General features: G+C 31.6%; 6 protein-coding genes across 7 annotated transcripts; 2 read left to right on the top strand and 4 right to left on the bottom strand.

The window, feature by feature from the left end:
* Positions 1-176: 176 nt before the first annotated feature.
* On the bottom strand, positions 177-2,475 carry LOC134827693 (putative fatty acyl-CoA reductase CG5065). The gene is made up of 3 exons (XM_063840456.1): positions 2,194-2,475; positions 1,216-1,631; positions 177-1,157 (listed from the first exon to the last, which is right to left on the bottom strand). Exons 1-3 carry the CDS (start codon positions 2,401-2,403, stop codon positions 278-280), a joined length of 1,506 nt encoding a protein of 501 aa, XP_063696526.1. The 5' UTR covers positions 2,404-2,475; the 3' UTR covers positions 177-277.
* On the bottom strand, positions 2,475-4,839 carry LOC134827694 (probable pyruvate dehydrogenase E1 component subunit alpha, mitochondrial). 2 transcript variants are annotated; one of them, XM_063840457.1, is made up of 4 exons: positions 4,699-4,839; positions 4,226-4,288; positions 3,229-3,974; positions 2,475-3,170 (listed from the first exon to the last, which is right to left on the bottom strand). In XM_063840457.1, the coding sequence occupies exons 1-4, from the start codon at positions 4,750-4,752 to the stop codon at positions 2,837-2,839; spliced, it is 1,197 nt and encodes a 398-aa protein (XP_063696527.1). In that variant the 5' UTR covers positions 4,753-4,839; the 3' UTR covers positions 2,475-2,836. The 2 variants fall into 2 exon arrangements, with proteins under 2 accessions (XP_063696527.1, XP_063696528.1); XM_063840458.1 differs by lacking the exon at positions 4,699-4,839 and adding an exon at positions 4,392-4,633.
* A 1,930-nt stretch (positions 4,840-6,769) lies between these two features.
* Positions 6,770-7,895, bottom strand: LOC134837118 (uncharacterized). Its single transcript, XM_063852444.1, has one exon. It carries the CDS (start codon positions 7,814-7,816, stop codon positions 7,118-7,120), a length of 699 nt encoding a protein of 232 aa, XP_063708514.1. The 5' UTR covers positions 7,817-7,895; the 3' UTR covers positions 6,770-7,117.
* A 3,684-nt stretch (positions 7,896-11,579) lies between these two features.
* Positions 11,580-15,650, top strand: LOC134837351 (putative leucine-rich repeat-containing protein DDB_G0290503). Its single transcript, XM_063852723.1, has 5 exons — positions 11,580-11,652; positions 12,624-12,772; positions 12,829-15,084; positions 15,148-15,294; positions 15,360-15,650. The coding sequence occupies exons 1-5, from the start codon at positions 11,580-11,582 to the stop codon at positions 15,597-15,599; spliced, it is 2,865 nt and encodes a 954-aa protein (XP_063708793.1). The 3' UTR covers positions 15,600-15,650.
* A 1,318-nt stretch (positions 15,651-16,968) lies between these two features.
* On the top strand, positions 16,969-18,149 carry LOC134827560 (protein crossbronx homolog). Its single transcript, XM_063840267.1, has 3 exons — positions 16,969-17,184; positions 17,248-17,416; positions 17,476-18,149. The coding sequence occupies exons 1-3, from the start codon at positions 17,105-17,107 to the stop codon at positions 17,842-17,844; spliced, it is 618 nt and encodes a 205-aa protein (XP_063696337.1). The 5' UTR covers positions 16,969-17,104; the 3' UTR covers positions 17,845-18,149.
* Positions 18,096-18,855, bottom strand: LOC134827558 (UPF0598 protein CG30010). Its single transcript, XM_063840266.1, has 2 exons — positions 18,675-18,855; positions 18,096-18,621 (listed from the first exon to the last, which is right to left on the bottom strand). The coding sequence occupies exons 1-2, from the start codon at positions 18,810-18,812 to the stop codon at positions 18,121-18,123; spliced, it is 639 nt and encodes a 212-aa protein (XP_063696336.1). The 5' UTR covers positions 18,813-18,855; the 3' UTR covers positions 18,096-18,120.
* Positions 18,856-19,261: the final 406 nt, after the last annotated feature.

Below are 19,261 nucleotides of genomic sequence, written 5' to 3'. Positions count from 1 at the left end.
ATAAAATAATTTGTAAAAAATATGAAAAATTAATTTTTTTAATTAAATTTTAAATTTTGGTTATTTAAATTAAATTAATAAAAATTTTAAGTCACTTACAAGACACCTTTTTGTACATTTACCTTATGACGATATTCTATTTTTCAAAAAATGAAACAAACAAGGTGCATCTACAACAATCGATAATTTCCATATATTATATCACTTGCACCGTTTTCACTTGTTTACACGTTTTTTCACCTTAAAATTAATGAATAATAATAATTAAAAATTCTATTTAAAGGTTTGCCAGCCACATGCAATAAAAATAAACGCAGGCACTCCAAAACGCAGCTTTGATAGTTTTGTCTGCAAATTTGATGCGTTGAAATTTTTTTCGTGCTGCTGGAAGAGTTTCGTCTGGATCCTTCAACAAGTACTTTCGGATGTGAACAATGGCATTTTTATTGAAATCCGGTCTGTTTTTCTTCTCTTCCATGATTCTGATGTCAAACGTCTTTTTATCTGCGTCATTTACAAAATTGCTCAAGTTCATATAGTTAAAGTTGCAAATTTCGAACGTGTGGGTGATAAAATAATGAATTGCCTCCATTGCGGCTTTAATTTTCCTTTGGACTTTTTGTAATCGCGGTTTTTTGCCGGAAAAGACTAAAAATGTGTCAATTAAGTATGCTGGAAGCAAATGCAACAAAATACATTTTAGCCGGTAATTGACTTTGCATTGCGTGATGTCGACACTTTGGCACCAAATCATGTCCGAGAACGGCAATAAATGTGCAAAGTACTTTGAGGAGTTGATGACGTCCAAAGAAGAAGTTTTCTCAAAGCTGCAATTGTAAACGACGGTAGTGTCGTCGACGAGATGACGTTTAGCGGCACTGATGATCATACCGTTGATAGTTACATCCACGGGAACGACATCCCATGCCACAGATGGGTTTCCGTAAACTACGCGACACAATCCGAGCAATACTGCAACCGAAATTCCATAAGGACCGTTCAAGTTGTTTATCCAACCTCTCATTGGACCGATGGCTTTGGCAATTACGATCGAGGGGCGATACATGACGATCGGGATTTTGTCTTGATACGCCTTGGAAACGTTTTCCGACAATGCTTTCGTGTACAAATAATTGTTCAATGAGAATTTAGTGAAGCTTGAAGATGAGAAAAAAAAATTAAAAAATATTTTTATATGAAAAATTTAATACTCACTGCTGCGTCAAATGCTGCAAAAGCTCTTTATCTAAATTTTCAGCCAATTTTATGACATTTTTCCAATCATCAATGTCCGGATAAAGTTTTTCCTGCACACGAAGCTCCTTAATTTCTTCCAAAGATCCGTTATGCATATTGCAATAAGCTGTTGAAACATGTACAAAGGCTTTAATGTTCTTACAACTCGATGCTAATTCCAATAATTCCCTTGTTCCACGCACGTGACCAAGAATTGCTTCTTTTAAGGGCTCATCAAAGCGTACGGAGGCAGCAGAATGAAAAAAAATTGAGACACATTTCAATTTTTCCCAATCAGTATCTGACAATCCAAGCCGTGGTAAACTCATGTCACCCTCAATTAACTCCAATTTATCCAAAATTTGCGGATTTTTGGCCAATAAATTGACGAAGAGCTAAAAAAGGAATTTATAAAATATTTCTGTGGTGTTTCAAAAATTTATTTTTTTTTCGCGTTACATCTCATAATTTTTTTTTAATTTAAAAAATATTTTACTGGATTGTTAAAAGTTTTATATTCCTCTTACAGTTTGACTTTAAAAAAAATATAATTTTACCTATTTTAAAGAATTTTCATGAATATTTTGATTAAAAATTCCAAAAGTACAAAAAAAATACAAAAAAAAAAAATTAAAAATAATTAGGTATAAAAAAAATTAAATTATTTTTTAACCATTTTTCAAAAATATTTTTGGAGATGAAAAATTTAGTAAGAACACTAATTCAATAAAAATATTTAAAAAACAAAATAGTTCAAAATTGAACAATTTTAAAAGTTTTTTTATAAAAATTCAAAATTTTGTCAAAATATTTTTTGAACATTTATTTTTTTTAACTGTGCAAAATTAAAATTTTTCATATAAAAATATTTTTTGTTCTTTTAATTTTTTTAAAATTTGTGTAGCACAAAAAAAATTACTTTTGGAATTAATCCATATAAATTCCTGAAAAACTTACCTCACTTTCAGAAAAAATTATTTTTCGTTCCTGCACAGATTTTCCGCGTTTCGGACGAACAATCGCGTAAATTTTATTCAAATCCGGACAACTGCTCAATAATTTTTCCACCAAAACGAGGCCCAGAAATCCCGTTGAGCCCGTTATTAAAATATTTGCGCCTCTATAAAAGTCAGGAACGCTTGAAATAGTTGAAAATTTTGGAGTCATTTTCCGTCGTAAGTCAATTCAAGTTCTCAGTTGCAATGAAACTGAAGGCCAAGTACAGTTGCAGACAAAAGTTGAGTAATAATTATTTATTTATTTTCTATTTGACCTTTTTATCATATAATATAGGTATGATTGAATTCAAATTTAACATTGTAAAAAAAACTTTCTTGATAGGTATTTGTCTTTTGATTTGAATGGCAGTTGAGATTTTTTTTTCAATTGTTTTTTCAGTGGAAACTTTCGTTTGTGTTTCATATTTTAAAAGAAAAATGCTTTCCATTTTATTCTTATATGCAGTTAATTTTGCTAACATAAATAAATAATTTACATTTTGAATATTTTTTCGAAATATTCGTTCGTTAATCACAAAAAAAAAGTTAAAATCCCAATTTTTTCTTCGTTAAAGTAACATCTGGAAATTTTTTTCAGGTTTTTACAAGTTGACAGCTTTGCCCTTTCTTGCATGAGGTATTTCGACAGTTGGAATAGCGCCACGGATTGTGGGAATATTTTCTGGATTGGCGTAGACATCGGTTGTGAGTTCGTCCATGGAGACTTCGGGGTCGGTTTTTGACATTTTTTGCGCATTATCGACTTCTGCACGGATATCGGCTTCGATTTTCTTGAGTTCTTCCACGGTAACGAGGCCAGTTGAGGTAATTTTTTCCCTGAATGATGTGATGGGGTCACGCGTTTGACGAACTTCTTGGATTTCGTCGCGTGAACGGTAACTGGTGCCTGGATCCGACATGGAGTGACCCGAATAACTACAAAAAAATTTATTTTAAAGAGATTTTCTTGAAAAAAAAAATTAAAAAATATTACCGATAAGTTTGGGTTTCCATCAAAATAGGTCCCTGTTCACTCAAAGCATGTTCAATGGCAAATCGAGTGGCTTCCCGAACTGCCAAGACATCCATACCATCGACCCAGATGCCAGGTACAAAGTCGCCACGAGTGTAATAGTTGATGTTGGCAGAAGCACGTTCAGCAGACGTTCCCATGCCGTAACCGTTGTTCTCACACACGAAAATTGTCGGAGTTTTCCACAATTTTGCAATGTTGTAGACTTCGAAGAGTTGTCCTTGGTTAGCGGCACCATCGCCATACAAGGCAATGCAAACTCCATTGTTGCCGAGATACTTTTGTGCGAAGGAAATGCCAACTCCGAGAGGAACTTGAGCTCCTACGATGCCATTTCCGCCGTAAAAGTTCTTTGTGTACATGTGCATTGAGCCTCCCTTGCCACGAGCACATCCAGGCTTACGTCCCGTGAGTTCCGACAAAACGCCTTGCAACGAAACGCCCATCAAGTAGGTCCAACCGTGACAACGGTACGCAGTAATGGCGGCATCTTGATCACGCATCGCTCCTCGCATGCCAACAGCGCAAGCTTCCTGCCCGGAATACAAATGACAGAAACCACGAATGATTTTTTCCTTGTACAAGCTGCCGGCAGCGTTCTCCAAACGACGAATGGCGTACATTTGACTGTAGAATTTCAAAGCATCTTCACGAGTTACGGAGACATTTGTGCTGGGACCTTGCTCCAATCGATGAAGCTTGTATGGCTAAAAAAAAAATTAAAGTTTTAGAGAAATTTTTTTCAAAAATTGGGAGTTAAAGGGAGTCTACTATCAACAGTTAGTAACATTTGGGGTCTGAAAAGAGGATCTAGAACAAAAGAAACACAGAAAAGGGGGATACAGGACTAACCTTTGCTTAAAAAAATCAAAGAAAAAGTAAAAAAAGAAAAGAAATCCTGGAAGAGTTGATTAAATCTGAAAAACTGGGCATCGCAAATCAAATTTTCTTTACTTACCTTGGTCTCAAAAGATGCTTCGGTGGCATATCCATTCGATTTGGGACTTGCCGATAGCACTTTCTACAAAGAAAAAAAATTAATTTTATTAAAAAATTCAAAAATAAAAGAAAATTTGAGTAATTTGCAAACAACTACTACAAAGAAGCAAGAAAAGAACGCGCACCTTTCCGATTTCCTTCGTCACTTGAACATTTTTTGATGCTCCCGAACCCATTTTATATTATTAAATTTTTGTTATTGTTTATTAAAAACTTTTATTTGACCTTTCTCTTTTATTTTCGCGTTTCTTTTGTAAAAAAATACTATTCAATGCACTTGATATCAACAAAACACGAGATTCGCGTGAATTATCGCAAAATTAAATCGTTCTACTTTGAAAAGTCAATAAGAATAGCTAGTAGTTGTTATGCAATAAGTACTTTCGATTGAATTTTGAATCGATTTTTTCAGTAATTTTTAAGTACACTAACCAATATTCCAAATAATCCCCGGTTTCCCAATGTTTTATTGCAACTTTTGATCATTTTGTTCGCTTGAATTACGGCAAATTACAGGAAATATTCAGAAAATATTAGATGCTCTGTTGAAAAATGCACAAAAACAAGTCACTGTTCACGAGTCGAATGAAAATGATAATTTCCGGTGGTGTGTCGGATGAATTATTTCCGGGTTGGCGGCGAGAATTGGAACTAAATAAATAATTTTGAATTTGCTAAAAAATTAATCCGTTAAAAGTCACCCGTGAGCTTCGTTTCAACTGTAGATTTTTTTGTTTCTAAAAATATAGAAAAATAATCCAATCAACGCAATTTTCAAAATAAATCTTTAAAAGAGTTTTGCAATTATTTTAATTAAATTTAAGAAATTTTCTTAACTTTTTACAAAATCCTCAGTTATTTCTGTTCTCAAACCTTTTCTCAGTAAATTTTCATAAACTTTAAAAGCTCTAAAAAATTTGTGAAGCAAAATTTGAGTCATTTCATTACAAGTTTTATTGATTATTTATGATTATTTTGTAACAACGAAAAACCAAAAGATTATTTTTATATTTTTTTTTAATTCATCAAATTCGGCACGTGGAGCCATACAATCTCGATTATCAAACTTAAATTTATTGTAAAAGGTAAGCACACTTACGATTTTTGATAACAGTAGGCCAAAAAAAAGCGTAAAAAGCGGTAACAAAGAATGAAAGATTAACATTTTATCAATAAATTTTAACAAATTTTCTGTGAATTATAAAACCTTTGATTTTCTAAGAAAATTGATAAAATAAAATCATTTAAACTTTTTACGATAATTATTATATCATTATCTTTTTATTTCTAGCAGTTTTTTATTTAGAGATAGAATCGAAAATTCTCATTTCTTAAAAGTGAATAAAATTTATTTATAAATAGATATCATTAGAAAATTATTTTTCTTAAATTTGTTTAATTAATAACTTTTTATATTGTTGTATATTTTTCGTTATTGTCCAGAAAAACGTATTTTTACCGATTTTTTTTAAATTTTAAATTTAAATTTAATAAACGAAAATATTTTTCATAAAGATCCTTTTGTTACTATTTAAATAAATTCAAATGAATGAATTATAAAAAAATCCATTAAATTTTTTTTTTAAATTTTCGATAATTTTTTTTTCATTAAAAAATAAAAATAATATTTCTAATATTTTCACTGCCAAATAGATTAAAATGGATTAAAATTAAAAAAAAATTACTTAGTTAGTCACTAAAGAATCATTTTTTATGCTGGTTAACAATTAACTGGATCAGTTAAATAATTAATTGGCTCAGTTTAATGTTTAAACTGTCCCAATTTAACTTTTTTTTCCGTGTATATATGCAAAAAAAAATTTCTTTGAATTTTTTTTTCTAAACTTTTATTTTTTTGCGAAAATTGAAAAATGAATTTTAAAAAAGTTATAAGATAATAATTTACCTAAAATTAAATAAAATAATCTTAAATGAAATTAAAGTTAAATTTTTAAATTAAATAAAATTGACATTTTTATCAAAAATAAAATATAATATAAATTTCAAAAAAACAAAAATTATAAAAAAAACAAAATTTTATATTTATATTCTAAAATCTCCAAAGATCAGAACAACCTTTCACAATAAACTCACCTTAAAAATGCACTTCCCACAAAACTTCTTTAATTTCGTCATAAATACAATGAAACACAAGTTTTACTCATCGCCGTTTATTATTCATTCAAGTGAAGTTGTGAAATATTGCGTCACACGTAAATACTCTGAAATGTAAATAAATCATATATTCCCGCTACTGTTTATTTATTTATTTAATTATTTACTGTCCAGCATTGAGATAAGAAAAAAAAATCACATAAAAATCGCCTTTTTCATCATTACTTTTCTTTTTAATCTAAAACTCAATGTGAATCATATCAGTGACGCACTGTAGCTGATAAAAATTGTCTTATCTAATTGTAAACTTTGCGATAATGAGACAAACGTAGTTTTAATTAATTTAATATTTGACGCAGCATCTAAGTTTTTATTTTTTGTTCGATTAGATTTTTTTATCAATCAGGAAGTGAAAAAAAAATCTATAATCAATTATTAAACTAACAACACTTGAGTTTTTATGTACTTATTAAATTATCTTTATTTTATTTATTTATCGTAAATTACGCGTTATAATTATTTTTTTCTAATACATAAGTTAACATTGACCTAGTTGTTACACTTTCATGTAAACAATAATAATATTTAGTAGGAAACAGGCTTTGCGATGATGCATTCATGAAGTCATACAGTCTCTCGTAGTTATTTGCTTATTTTAAATGTTTTCATAACAACACAGTCGTCTGACTGGCATTTTAATACAAGAAAGTCGGTGTTTGTTTAAACATCACTTTAGTCAAGTGCAACGTTTCCGGAAGAAATTATTCACACAAATATCCGTGGAACTATTCGAGATTTTGAACGATGTGCGGGCGCTGAGCTTTTGTTCCGTCGCCTTTGAGAGATCATCGATATTTGGCAGGGAAATGTTATTTTTCACATTAATTAGCACGACGGAGGACGAAGATGGATGCGAATGTGACGACGACGACGATGGAGGCAGCACAGGTGGCGGGGTCGATGTCTTTTGACGTTTTTCATTGTTGGCAGCGATCCGATTTATCTTATCACATGAACTGGACCGATTTGATCGTCGAAGTTGAGTATTAAAGTCCGCGTTTTCCAGCAGTTTAACGCTGCCTTGATTTCCCGTGTAATTCACGTTGGTGACTTTTGAACCGCGTCCCAAGTAAATTTTTCCGTTATTTCCAACATAATTTATTTTTCCGGAATTTGAGTGAATTTTCACTTTTGTCGCATGCCCAATGACATCCAATTTGCCGAAATTACACTTTAAAATGACACGATTGTTGTTGCCGATAATCCGAAGATGAATTAAATTCGTTTCAATGCGAAACTCCTTGTGATTCCCCACGAATTCTTGTATTTCCAGTTTTAGGCCGGGATCTGTGTCGAATGAAGTTTGTGTGTGTGGCGGAAGTTGTGAAAGTTTTTCACTTGTGGACAAGCCACTGTCATCAATGGGAATCACCATTTTTTATAATTTTTTGTTTTGGGTTTTTAATCAAAAAAAATAATTAATTAACGTCTTTTTTTCAATGTTTGTCAATCGAGAACGTATATTCAACTAAAGACAAAACGAACTGAAAGCGTATTTATATGGTCGTATATTTAAACAAAAAAAAAACTTAATCGGAACTGTTCGTACCTATAAAAGCCTTCGTATACAAACACTTTCAAATACTACTACGAGCTCGTATCTCACTCATCGACGCTTCGTAAACAAATTTGTTGGTGAATTACCTATAATCGCGTACGTTTTGGGAACGATTTGTGGATGTCTCGCACGATAAGAATTTCAGTTTTTATCTAACGATGAAACGTGATGGGCTTTTTTTTCAGAAAATCCCTATTGACTAATTTTTTTTTTGATGAATTTTGAAAATTTTAATTAAAAAAAAAATAAAAAATTTACCATAAAAAATTAGAAGGTTAAATTTTAATTAAATTTATAAATTTAAACGTCATGGAAAATTTATAAATTTTGTAGATTTATTTGTTTACATAGGTAGGCACTTCTCTCTAAGTGGTTGACAGTTATCGGAAATTGTGTGAAGTATGGATTTATTAGTTTATTCTGGTTTCCTTTCTCTAGAAATTGTTTGTATTAAATTGAGTCAAGTTGGTCAATTTTATTTATTTAATATCAAATATTGAATTAACTGCGTTTGTTTAGTTTTACTTTCAATGGAGAGTAACTAAAAATCACCGTAAATATACTTAGAATTATGATGTTTTTCATTAGAAATCATTTAGAAGTTAAGATTTTATCATAAATTATAATAAAAAAATGTAAATAAAATTATTCATGCATTTTAATCTTGAATAGGCTGATGCAATAGTTTAAAATATTTCGGATTAATTTTTTTTCTAATTTTAAAAAATTTATACTCTATAGAAGTTCTTGGTAAAAATGAAAAAATTAAAAATTTTTGGTGCATTTTTTGTCCGTTTTTTAAAAAAATATATATTTTTGTTAAAATCATTATAAGAAGAAATATTTTCTTGAATTTTTAGTGAAAAATTTTATTGTTCTGCAAATAATAAAAATATTCACTTTTCATAATTTTTTAAAAATACCTACAAAATAGTTTTAAGAGACTCCATTGAAAATTGTTCTTTTTTATTTTTCTCGATTACTTGATATTTTTGATTTAATATGAATATTTTTAATTATTTTATGAGCCTTATTAAGAACTTTTATTGCATCGCCGTTGCATTCTTGAGCAATAAATTTGTGTTTAGTAGAGTTTTTTTTTTTTAATATTTCTAAAATTATTTTTATAGATCGTCTTTTCAGAGGAAAATTAAATTATTTGAATTTTAATTAAAAATTGAAAATTGTTTTTCAAAATTTAATAAAATAAATATATTGTAATTACTTTGCTGCCAGAACTTGGCATTGATAAATAAAATAAATATAACATATTTACCACATCGCCCGATTTCAGCATTTCATCAAAAAATAAATGTCATGAGATTTTTTGATGATTTTGTGTTAGTTAGGCCTAAAATAGTAAAAAAAAAACATAAATTTAAAATTCTAGAACAAACTTTAGTTTTTCTATGCATTTTTAGTGAGATTGGGTACGTCAATGAGGTACTTGAATATACCCAAATGCATTAAAAATATCGAAAAATTACTCAAGTTTGTTCTAAAATTTAAAATTTAGGCTTTTTGGACTATTTTAGTCCTAACTAACACAAAATCATCAAAAAATCTCATGAAATTTATTTTTTGATGAAATGCTGAAATCGGGCAATATGTTACGTCAAAAAAATTATTTCGTTGAATTATGCCAATTTTGCATTGTTTTCTGCCAAAAACCCCCATTTTGAACAATATCGATTTGATTTGGACCTATCTAAATCTTAAAAAAAAAACTAATTTAACTCAATAAAATTTAAGAAAATGTTGATAACAGTACAAATAACAATTGTTTTATTGAATAATTGAATTAAAGTACCAAATTGTATTCTGAGAATTTGATATTAAGTTAGACCTTTTAGATTAAAAAAAATAATTTCTCGGAATCGTACAATGCAGTTTCATTACCTACTTTATCAAGAACTTAAAGCGAATCCAAAAAGCACACAATTTCATTCTTTAACTCATATTAATATCTTAAGATTATCTTTACGATAAATAGTGATTGTCACAAATTAAAACCATAAAAACTGACAATAATTTCCGACCGTATCCTAAAAATTATCAAAATTCTGAGAATGATTCACTAAAAAATTATCAATTTAATTGCAAAAATTGTCTTTTTTTGTGCAAATATCATGGATCCATAAAAAGGGAATTTTTTCAATTCCAGATTAGATTTCGTTCTTTTTTTTCTGTTGCCAGTAGAGATTAAAAAATTTAACCTCACAATCTGCGATAGAAATTTTTGATAAATTTGATTGATTTGCAAAAAATTTTGAAACAAAAAAAAATTCACCTAAATTAATTCCCTGAAAAAACAATCAAAGATAAGGTACGCTGATTTTTTGGTTTGTATTGAAAATCAATATTTTTCTTGAGAATTCAAATTTATCTGATAAGTAATTTACTGATAAAAGAAATGCGAAACAATTTTAGTATTTGGTTGAATTAAAAAAAAAAAAAAATAAGTTGAAGTAAAGTAATTCCGAAGAAAAATAATAAGAAAATGTCAGCAGTTGTCTTTAATAGTGCATTCATAATCAATTAGAGGTCTTGATTTTTTTCTTCTGTCTCGTTCGTCAACATCTGCTACCCGAAATAAATAACTTTTTGTTCGATACAATGTATTTATTTAACAATTGCATGACTTTTGTGTTTCATTGAGGAATTGTTTTCATGGCACACGAGCCAGTTTTCAAGGAAGTGAACTCTATGAGGAATTTCTATTAAATTTTTAAGGCTTAAAAGTCGAAAAAAATGAGTTTTCTTTGAAAGAATTAACTTTCTTGTAATTTTTTAAAGTCACCCTTAACAACGGTTTGCTTCCTTTTTCACGTCTTCTGTATAAAAAAAATAATAGATTATCAATACCAGTAAGAAAAATTAATAATATGTCCTATATAATGACGTAAAAATGTCCCACATATGTACTGAATTGCGCGCTCAAATTAAATAAATAAAAATATACTCCGTACCTTTGCCACAGACTCACGTACTCGCACTAACTACCCGTATATCCTTGAGGATCATCTATTCTTTGTACAGTACTTCGAGGCAACAATGTTTAAACTGCGCCGAATTGCATTTGTATTGGTTAGGATTCCCCCCTGGTAAAAGTTAAGTAAGCAGCTGGTTCACTTACGCACACACCGAAACACCGATGATCCGAACGTACATGAAGGTGCAATAACATGAAATATGTAACGGTCGTGGCGCGAAGAGTACACATAAAGAAAAGCAGGGTGTGCTAAGAATTATTTATGTGAAAGAACTTTAGTTGAGTAAAGAAAGCACCAAGGTAAGGACGTGCGCGCGCGGGTTACAAAAAAATTAAATGTGTGAATTTTCATGTGTGTGAAATTGTGTGAAAAATTAGTTTGATCTACAAAAACTAATGAAAAGTAACAAAATTTATAAGAAAAAAGTTCGTTAATCAAACACAAAAAGAAATATTAGAAAAAAATGAAAATTGCAAAATAAGACAAAAAACGAAAAAAAGTGAAAAAAGGGACCAAAAAGTGTGCAAATATATTAAAAAAATAAATTCTAGTGTGTTAATTGCAAAATATTTAAACAAAAATCTAACATGGATAACAGATTCTCGTTTTCTCGAATGTCCTTTGGAAAAGGAAAGCTCAAGAAAGTCAGCGATATTGCAGGTAAGTTAATTTTTTATGCGAATTTCGTAATTTAAGACAATATAAAAGAGTCTAGAAACCTCTTCTAAGCTCTTTTTTCCTGAAAAACCGTTGATTTCACATCCGTTCTCCATGACTGCCTCCAAATACCAACAGACAGTTGAGATTTTAATTAAAGATTGAAGAGCACACAACCCCATAATGTTCTCTCCCAGTTATCTATAAATTCCCTCAAGCATAAATAAAAACTCCAACAGATCAGTGACTTTGTCCATTCCTTCGTCTATCGCGGTTGTCACCCATAGTAATTACACTGCGATCCTATCATCATCGACAAAAAAAAATTTTTTACGCCTCAGTTTTTAATTTCTTAACGTATTTTGCTGTATTTCCTTCACACACAGCCAACAAGTTTCTACTCTAATGAATAATCTTGCGTAAACGGCTTATTCTACGGATCGTCTTATACGTGCATCGTAGACTCATAAAAAGTCCCCTCGTATTATTTTTTTCATTGTTTGTTGCTTTTCCTTCATACACCACGTTACTTGCACGTAAAAATTCTTTTACATCACATTTTATAACAAGACTTTTGTCGTTTTTCCTCCTGATACTTTTTATTGTTATTTGATTTAGTAAATGCAAGATCGCACATTTAAAGATCCCTTCTTGTTACTTCGCCGCTACCTAAGGTGTGCCATTAAGGTACTTTTCGTTTTGATTCCCATGCATGGGGTGGCGCAATTGTTTATTGTCTGCCGATGATGCTTTTGAAAGAAAAAAAAAGTTTTGATTCTTATGTAAATGAAGCTACCGGTTTTTTACTTTAAGAGAGTCCTTTTTTCAGAAATAATGGATATTAAAATAATTGCGAAATGGTTTATTTTTATTATTATTTGCTTAAAAGTGCAATAAACTCTTGGATGGAAGCGAGTGAAGAACCGGATGGGAGACAAGATAATTTATTTAATGCTCTTTTTTTTCTTTTGCAGGAATTGCATCTCCTGTTGCAGACAGTAAGAAAGACAAAGAAAACTCAAAGTCCGCGAAAAAACTCGAGAAACTACAGAAAGAAAAATTGCGATTTGGCAGTTTGGATGCAGAGTCAATTAAGCCAGCCAAGAGTAATTTTTTCAGAACGGTGAGTTTTTTCTCAAAATTTTCATTTTTGAAATCAATTAAAAATTATTTTTACAGCCCTCACTTCCTCGCCGTCTTAAATTCAAATCGTCCGCTGATCCAGTGACGCCAAAGAAAGGCTCTTCTTCGTCATCATTAGAATCAGCTTCCGAGACAAAAACTTCCACTCTTACCCAATTATACAACAAAATTGATCAAAATAAAGCAGCTCTCGATAAGGCAAACAAAGAAAACACAAATTTAAAGCAACAAATTTCCTTCCTCGAGGAAACCGTCACACGCCTTCAAGATGAAAAGACCGAAATTGGTTCGACCAAAGACAAACGCATCGCTGAGCTCGAACGTGAAATGTCAAATCTCAACAAAGCCGATGAACTTTTGCAAAGCATTGCGGAAAAATCTCTCGATAAAATCCGCGAAATGGAAGATGAGATGCGACAAATGATGAAGAATCACGAACAACAACTCGATGGACTTACATCGTCAAAGAATGAATTGGAAACGAAATTGGAAGAGATTATCATCAACTACCAAGCGAACCAAGATGAAAACACAAATCTCCGTTTCGAAAATCAATTCTTGCGACAAGAACTAAACCAATATCAGTCCATGATGCAGTTGCAATCGAACGAATTGAATGCCAAAATTGAGGAAATCAAGTTTTTGGAAAAGAGTATGGAGGAAATTATGGAAGAAAGTGGCGCGCTCAAGGAACAAATTCAATTGTTGAAGGTAAAGGCTGAGGAAGACATCAAAAAGTGCATTGAAGATGCCAGTAGCAATATGCGTGAATTGGAAACGCTGCGACGTGAACGCAGCAATCTCATTATTGACTTGCAAGAAAAGCAGGAATTGATCAAGGCTTTGCATGATGAGCTTGCTGAACGTCAAGTCGAGATCGATGGGCAACAATATGACTTCCAAGAATCGTACAGCTTTGAGATTCACATGATCACGGAAAAGTACGAAGAGCGCATCAACAAGCTGCAGGAAATGCACGAAATGAAGTTGAAGGAAGTTGAGTCCGTTTTCGTGTTGGAAAAGGCAAAAATCATGAAAGAACATGCTGAGGAGTTGGAAAAATTGAAGGAAGAACAAACATCTGAGATTGAACGTGCCAACGAAACTGCAGCAGAAAAGATTAAAATTGCTGAAGTCCAAGCCGAAGAACGAATCAAAGCTCTTGAAGCATCGATCGAAAGCACAGTCGCTCGCGAAAAGGCTTTGTGGCAAGTTGAGATGGATAAATGCCAGAAAATTGCCGAGACTGAAATCATCAAGTGTGAATTAGAAAAACGTGATCTAAAGTCATTGTTGGAAGCCACCAACCAACTCTTGAAGGAACGTGACGAAGCTATTCAAGACTTGCAATGCCAAATTCTCTCTACTTCGGGCCCCGCGCACAAAGTCAAGGAAGAGTACGACATGAAGTTGAAAAATGCCTTGAAAGAAGCCGCCAAACTGAAAACTGAGAAATACAATTACCAACTCACCCTCAGCAATACCCGTTCCACAGTCAATATTCTCATGGAGCGTCTCAAGAAGGCCGATAGCGACGTCGAGATCTTGAAACAGGAATTGGACCAACAAGCTGCCTCGAAAATCGAACTCGAAGCTGCCAATCTCAAGTTGCAAGATGACGTCGAAGAATACAAAAAGGCACTTGCTGCACTCACAAACTCGTCACGCGCATTGGAACAACAATTGCGCCAAAAGGAACAGGTATACGAACAACTTATGGCATCGGAAGAAGAAGCCGTAACAGCTGTCACCCAAATTGGACAACTTTTCAGTAGTCGCATCGACGAAAACATGTCCAAGTACTTGGAGATGTACGATGAAATGAAGAAGAAATACGAGGCACGTGAATCGTACATTCGCGACATGAAATTGCTCATGGAGGAATTCGCGACAGGCATTGAATTGGCACGCATCGAACTCGACACGAAGGAAAAGAAGTTGTTTGAGCTCGAGCAAGAGAACAAAGACATCAAGTTGGAAAACATGACGTACAAGTTCAAGTGCGAGCAATTCGAAAAGTATCAGTCAAAGAGCTCCTCGGATGCCACAGACTTCACCAAAGACACCCAAACCAATACTATTTCATGTGATGATGAGAACCTAGTTTCCAATAAAATTATAGAGAATATTATTAACCAATTAGACAAAGATGCCGAGCAAACGATCCCCAACAAGGATGGCGAGGCCGAGAACCAAACCAACACTAACGATGAAAAGTTAGAGATCCTTAATGAAATTATCACAAATGAGAGCAATAAAATTATCGAAGAAAATCAACTTTTGAAGGAAAAGGTAAGTTTTTTTTTTGTTAAATTTAAAAAAAAAACATGTTTTTAACGGAAAATTTTTATTTAGTTACGCACCTGTGAAGATCGTCTTAAGATTCTCGAAGAATTCGCCAACGACACTTCCAGCAAATACAAAGAGCTCCTTGAACAACAAAACAACAAGACCAAACTTAAGGACACAAATCTCAAAGAAATTAATGTTCATTTGAAGAATGTAAGTTTTTTAATCTTTTTTCGTTTTTTGTGAGATTTTAATTTTTTTCTTTTTTCTTCCTTTAGAAAATCGCCAAATTGCAAGAAATGAACAAAAAGCAAGAATCCACAATCATGGGATTGCAGGAGCAGATTGAACAATCGTTCAACTCGCCTCACAAATTGAACATTTCCGCCAAATTTGGCAGTCCACGTACACCAAAGAGTCTCATGTCTGTCTTCGCAGGCAAGGAGAACCAATCACCCATTCCAGGCGGTATGGTGTCGAGTCCCAAGTCGAATGTACTCAAACCTAGAAATAATTAAGCACAGAGAAACATCTGGTTAATCCCTTCTTATGCTGGTTATTAAGATCTTTTGCTAATGATAATTAACTCGTTTGCGCAAACAACAACGACAACGACGACTAAAGACAGACAAACATTTTTGCAATGTCCATTGATGTTACTGTTAAAAATTTTCTACCTGTCCAAATCCTCTTTTCGTTCGATACGCACTTGTCACACACAGTTGTCCGTTCCTAATCCCCCCGTTGATCTCTCCTCTCAGTATATTCTTAACCCATTTTTCTCCCGTGTCTCATTTAATGTGAAGAAGAAATGCTATTCTTAGGCTATTCTTTATGTTATTTGCTATTATTACTCCTTTATGTTTCTGTTTTTCTGCTTTTAAAATTGTTTTTAAATATTTTTTTTCCTTTAAAGTATAATACAGATCCTATATAAACCACAAAAAAAAAGAAAAGAAAATTTGTTTAATATATTCTAGATATTTATAAAAAAAAATGTTTGAAGTTTAACAAAATAAGACATCCATTATGTTTAACGTTTTATTCTTGTAAGATATTTATTTTATATAATAATTAATTGTACGAAAAACGTTTGTTTGAAGCTATTCAACTAAAAAAAGTGTAGGGATTAAAAAGAAAAGAAACAATAAAAAAAGATTATTTTAGAAGAAAAAAAGCACTGTAAAAAATCACCGTTAAATTCATGCTAGTTTGAATATAGGAAATAATTGAAAAAAAACTAATATAATAAAATAATATAAATAATCAAGTTTGTCAAAGGATTCTAAACTAAATAAAATATTATCAATAAAAAAAGTGAATAAATAAAGATTTATAAAAAAGTTTTTTTTTCCTTTAGAGGATTTCAAAGAACTTCCGATTTTTTTTTATCACAAAATATTATAGAGGTATGTATTTTCGCAATTTTAGATATGTTCTTATTCTCCAAATTAGAACGATTAGAAGAAATTTTTCATGAAAATATTAATATTTAAAATTTAGTAAAATAATTTAATTAAAAATAAATTGAAAGTATTTAAAAAATTTACCTAATGATTTAAAATATTTTCAAAAAATTTTTTCTATCAGGATCTTTACAATAAGATTTTCGATACAATTAGCATTAAAAATAAAATTAATTTTTAAAATTTTAAAATTTCTTTGAATTATATTTAAATATTCAGATTTTTAAAAGAAAATCTATATAAAAGTTGCTATTTAAGGAAATTTTCCAATTTTAACGTCAATAAATTTGAATCGAAATAACGTTCAAAACATTTAAAACCAATTTTAGTTCTAAGACAAGCCACAAAAACATGAGGCGCTTTTTAAATTGAATTTGCAAGGCGATTTCTTTTATCAATTTCACTCGTCTCACATAAAAATTTCCAGACGTAAACAAAAATAAAAAGAAATTTTGTGATTTTTCTACAATAAACCCCTTTAGAATAGATTTCTAGCAGTATTGTGACTTACAAGGACATTTTCTCGCATCAAAAGAAACTGAAGAAATTGAGAAAAAATGACACTGGACTCAACAATGGTGTTGTCTGAAAAAATGCAGAGCAAAATTCATCAGGAATACAAAATATTGGCAGAATTGTAAGGGGTTTTTCCAATTTTTATGTCTTTTCATATTAATTATTTTTAATTTTTGCCTTTTAGTAAAATGCTACAAAGCGAATGCATTCCTGGTTTATATTTGATTCCATCAGCAGAATCGTCATTCGCCTGGTTCGGAGTAATTTTCGTGCGACAAGGCCTCTACCAAGACGGAATATTTAGATTTTTGATTTCCATTCCGCAGGATTTCCCAAATACATCACAACCACCTGTAAAATTTCCTTAAATTTCTCACAAAATTCGATTTTTAAAGATTTTTTTCCATTTTAGACCGTAATTTTTCAGAGTGAAGTTTATCATCCGAGTATTTGCCCATTTACAGGCACAATGGACATTTCCGAAGCCTTTCCCAAATTCAGTTCGGACAACCATTTATGGCAAATTGCCAAATACATAATTTATTTGTTCGAGTACCCAGATCAAGGCAAAGTCGTCAACAAGGAAGCATTTGAAGCGTGGACCAACAACAACGCCGAATTCATGGCAAAAGTGAAGGAAAGTGTAAAAATGAGCTTAGATAAGTTGTATGATCCGGCACCCACCGAAGACAAGCACTACATAAAATTTGACAAATATGAGAACGAAATTCACGATCCCGTTTTGGAAGAGATGAAAAATTGTGCGGAAGAGTCTCTGTAAAGGGAGAAAAAAAAATTTTTCACGAAAAATTATGAAAAAAAAAATTAAGAAAAGACTTGTAAGAAGCTCAATCTACTCAAATTACGTAGGATTTAGATGTCATCCACGCTTTAGTCTGCTTTTCGTGTCTTTTAAGGAGTCCTGCTCCTCTTAGCTTTTCCCTTCTAAACAAAATCATGCAATCATCAATGTAATAATAATTTGTTAATCTAGTCATAAGAATCGTTTTTATGTTAATTTTAAGGAAAAAAACACATTTTGATATATGAATATTTATTACAAAGGCTTGAATACAACAGCTTTGCTTACCCAACTATCGTCTATGTCATATTTTTTGTCTCCCCAATTGATCGCTTTTGGTGCCTCTTCTTCTCCGTTCGTTTTAAACTCGAAATTTTTACTCAACTCAATTGCCAACTTCGATCGAATGAGTCCAATATTGCCATATCTCGCTGGTGCTGGATGATAAACTTTTCCCGAAGGCGCCATAAAAATCTTGTCAGGCTCGAAATCGACTGTTAACAGATCTGACGCGTAATTGTAGGTCAAAAGTTCTTTCGTTGGATCCTTTTTGTCTGGCAGGATGTGAGTGAAAACAATTGGAAGATCGTCACATCGCACAAAATTTCGTTCACGACCACAAAGACTCAAATAGGGGAAGTCCTCAGTATAGCGATTGGTGTCGTTGATTTTCAGACGTTTGAAGAAAAATTCGAGAAATTTTTTGTCTTTGAAGCAGGAAGTGAAATTTTTCATACGAGCGTCATCGAGAAAAAGCTAAAAAATTATTAAAATTGATTAAAAATTAAAAATTTGAGGAAATTTCTTACCATTCCTTCATGATTGACAAAGTAAAAATATTCTCGGATCTTTGGTTCGGGAGATTGACCTTGAACGTAAGTTGATGCAAGACGATAAAAGTTTGAATTTATGTTTTTTAAGCATCTAAAAGTGCTTTTTATTAACATTTTTGTTAATTTCTTATATCACAGCCTTGTTTTTGATTAATTTTTTAGGATGTCCCTTAAATTTATTCCAAAAAATACAAATTTTTTAGTCACCCTATTCAATCAGCTGTTGATTTGTCTCATAAACAAACGCACATTGTCGGCATAAATTTACTAAAAATTAGATTTTTAGTAAAAAATGCCATCAAAACTAAAGCCAAAATTCAGGCAACCTCCAAAAAGGCTGCCAAATGACCCTCCAACGTTAAAAGAAAAGGCAAAACTAAAGGAAAAAGAGCTACCCGTAGCTCACAAAAGTCGCCGCCGTGAATTACAAGACGAAGAATTCTTGATACCTGACGCCAAAGCGAAAAAACGCAAAAGAGAGGAAGACAAACGCCCGCATTACATTGAAAATTTCCGTTTCGAGAAGGAAAAAATTCCCGAAGAAAAGCTCCGAAATGCCATTT

This window comes from Culicoides brevitarsis, chromosome 1 (assembly GCF_036172545.1).
Source record: "Culicoides brevitarsis isolate CSIRO-B50_1 chromosome 1, AGI_CSIRO_Cbre_v1, whole genome shotgun sequence".
NCBI lineage: Eukaryota > Metazoa > Arthropoda > Insecta > Diptera > Ceratopogonidae > Culicoides > Culicoides brevitarsis.
This window is presented reverse-complemented; position numbering and strand designations above follow the sequence as displayed.

Bases quoted from the DNA above. Each gene is read 5' to 3' on its own strand.
- LOC134837351 (XM_063852723.1), top strand. From the start codon at position 11,580: ATGGATAACAGATTCTCGTTTTCTCGAATGTCCTTTGGAAAAGGAAAG. The intron at 11,653-12,623 runs GTAAGTTAATTT...TTTCTTTTGCAG, and splicing joins GAAAGTCAGCGATATTGCAG to GAATTGCATCTCCTGTTGCA. The intron at 15,085-15,147 runs GTAAGTTTTTTT...ATTTTTATTTAG, and splicing joins ATCAACTTTTGAAGGAAAAG to TTACGCACCTGTGAAGATCG.
- LOC134827693 (XM_063840456.1), bottom strand. From the start codon at position 2,403: ATGACTCCAAAATTTTCAACTATTTCAAGCGTTCCTGACTTTTATAGA. The intron at 1,632-2,193 runs GTAAGTTTTTCA...TTCCTTTTTTAG, and splicing joins TAATTTTTTCTGAAAGTGAG to CTCTTCGTCAATTTATTGGC. The intron at 1,158-1,215 runs GTGAGTATTAAA...CTCATCTTCAAG, and splicing joins TTGCAGCATTTGACGCAGCA to CTTCACTAAATTCTCATTGA.
- LOC134837118 (XM_063852444.1), bottom strand. From the start codon at position 7,816: ATGGTGATTCCCATTGATGACAGTGGCTTGTCCACAAGTGAAAAACTT.
- LOC134827560 (XM_063840267.1), top strand. From the start codon at position 17,105: ATGACACTGGACTCAACAATGGTGTTGTCTGAAAAAATGCAGAGCAAA. The intron at 17,185-17,247 runs GTAAGGGGTTTT...TTTGCCTTTTAG, and splicing joins TACAAAATATTGGCAGAATT to TAAAATGCTACAAAGCGAAT. The intron at 17,417-17,475 runs GTAAAATTTCCT...TTTCCATTTTAG, and splicing joins CAAATACATCACAACCACCT to ACCGTAATTTTTCAGAGTGA.
- LOC134827558 (XM_063840266.1), bottom strand. From the start codon at position 18,812: ATGTTAATAAAAAGCACTTTTAGATGCTTAAAAAACATAAATTCAAAC. The intron at 18,622-18,674 runs GTAAGAAATTTC...ATAATTTTTTAG, and splicing joins TTGTCAATCATGAAGGAATG to CTTTTTCTCGATGACGCTCG.
- LOC134827694 (XM_063840457.1), bottom strand. From the start codon at position 4,752: ATGATCAAAAGTTGCAATAAAACATTGGGAAACCGGGGATTATTTGGA. The intron at 4,289-4,698 runs GTTAGTGTACTT...TTTTCTTTGTAG, and splicing joins GGGGATTATTTGGAATATTG to AAAGTGCTATCGGCAAGTCC. The intron at 3,975-4,225 runs GTAAGTAAAGAA...TTTTTTTTTTAG, and splicing joins AAGCATCTTTTGAGACCAAG to CCATACAAGCTTCATCGATT.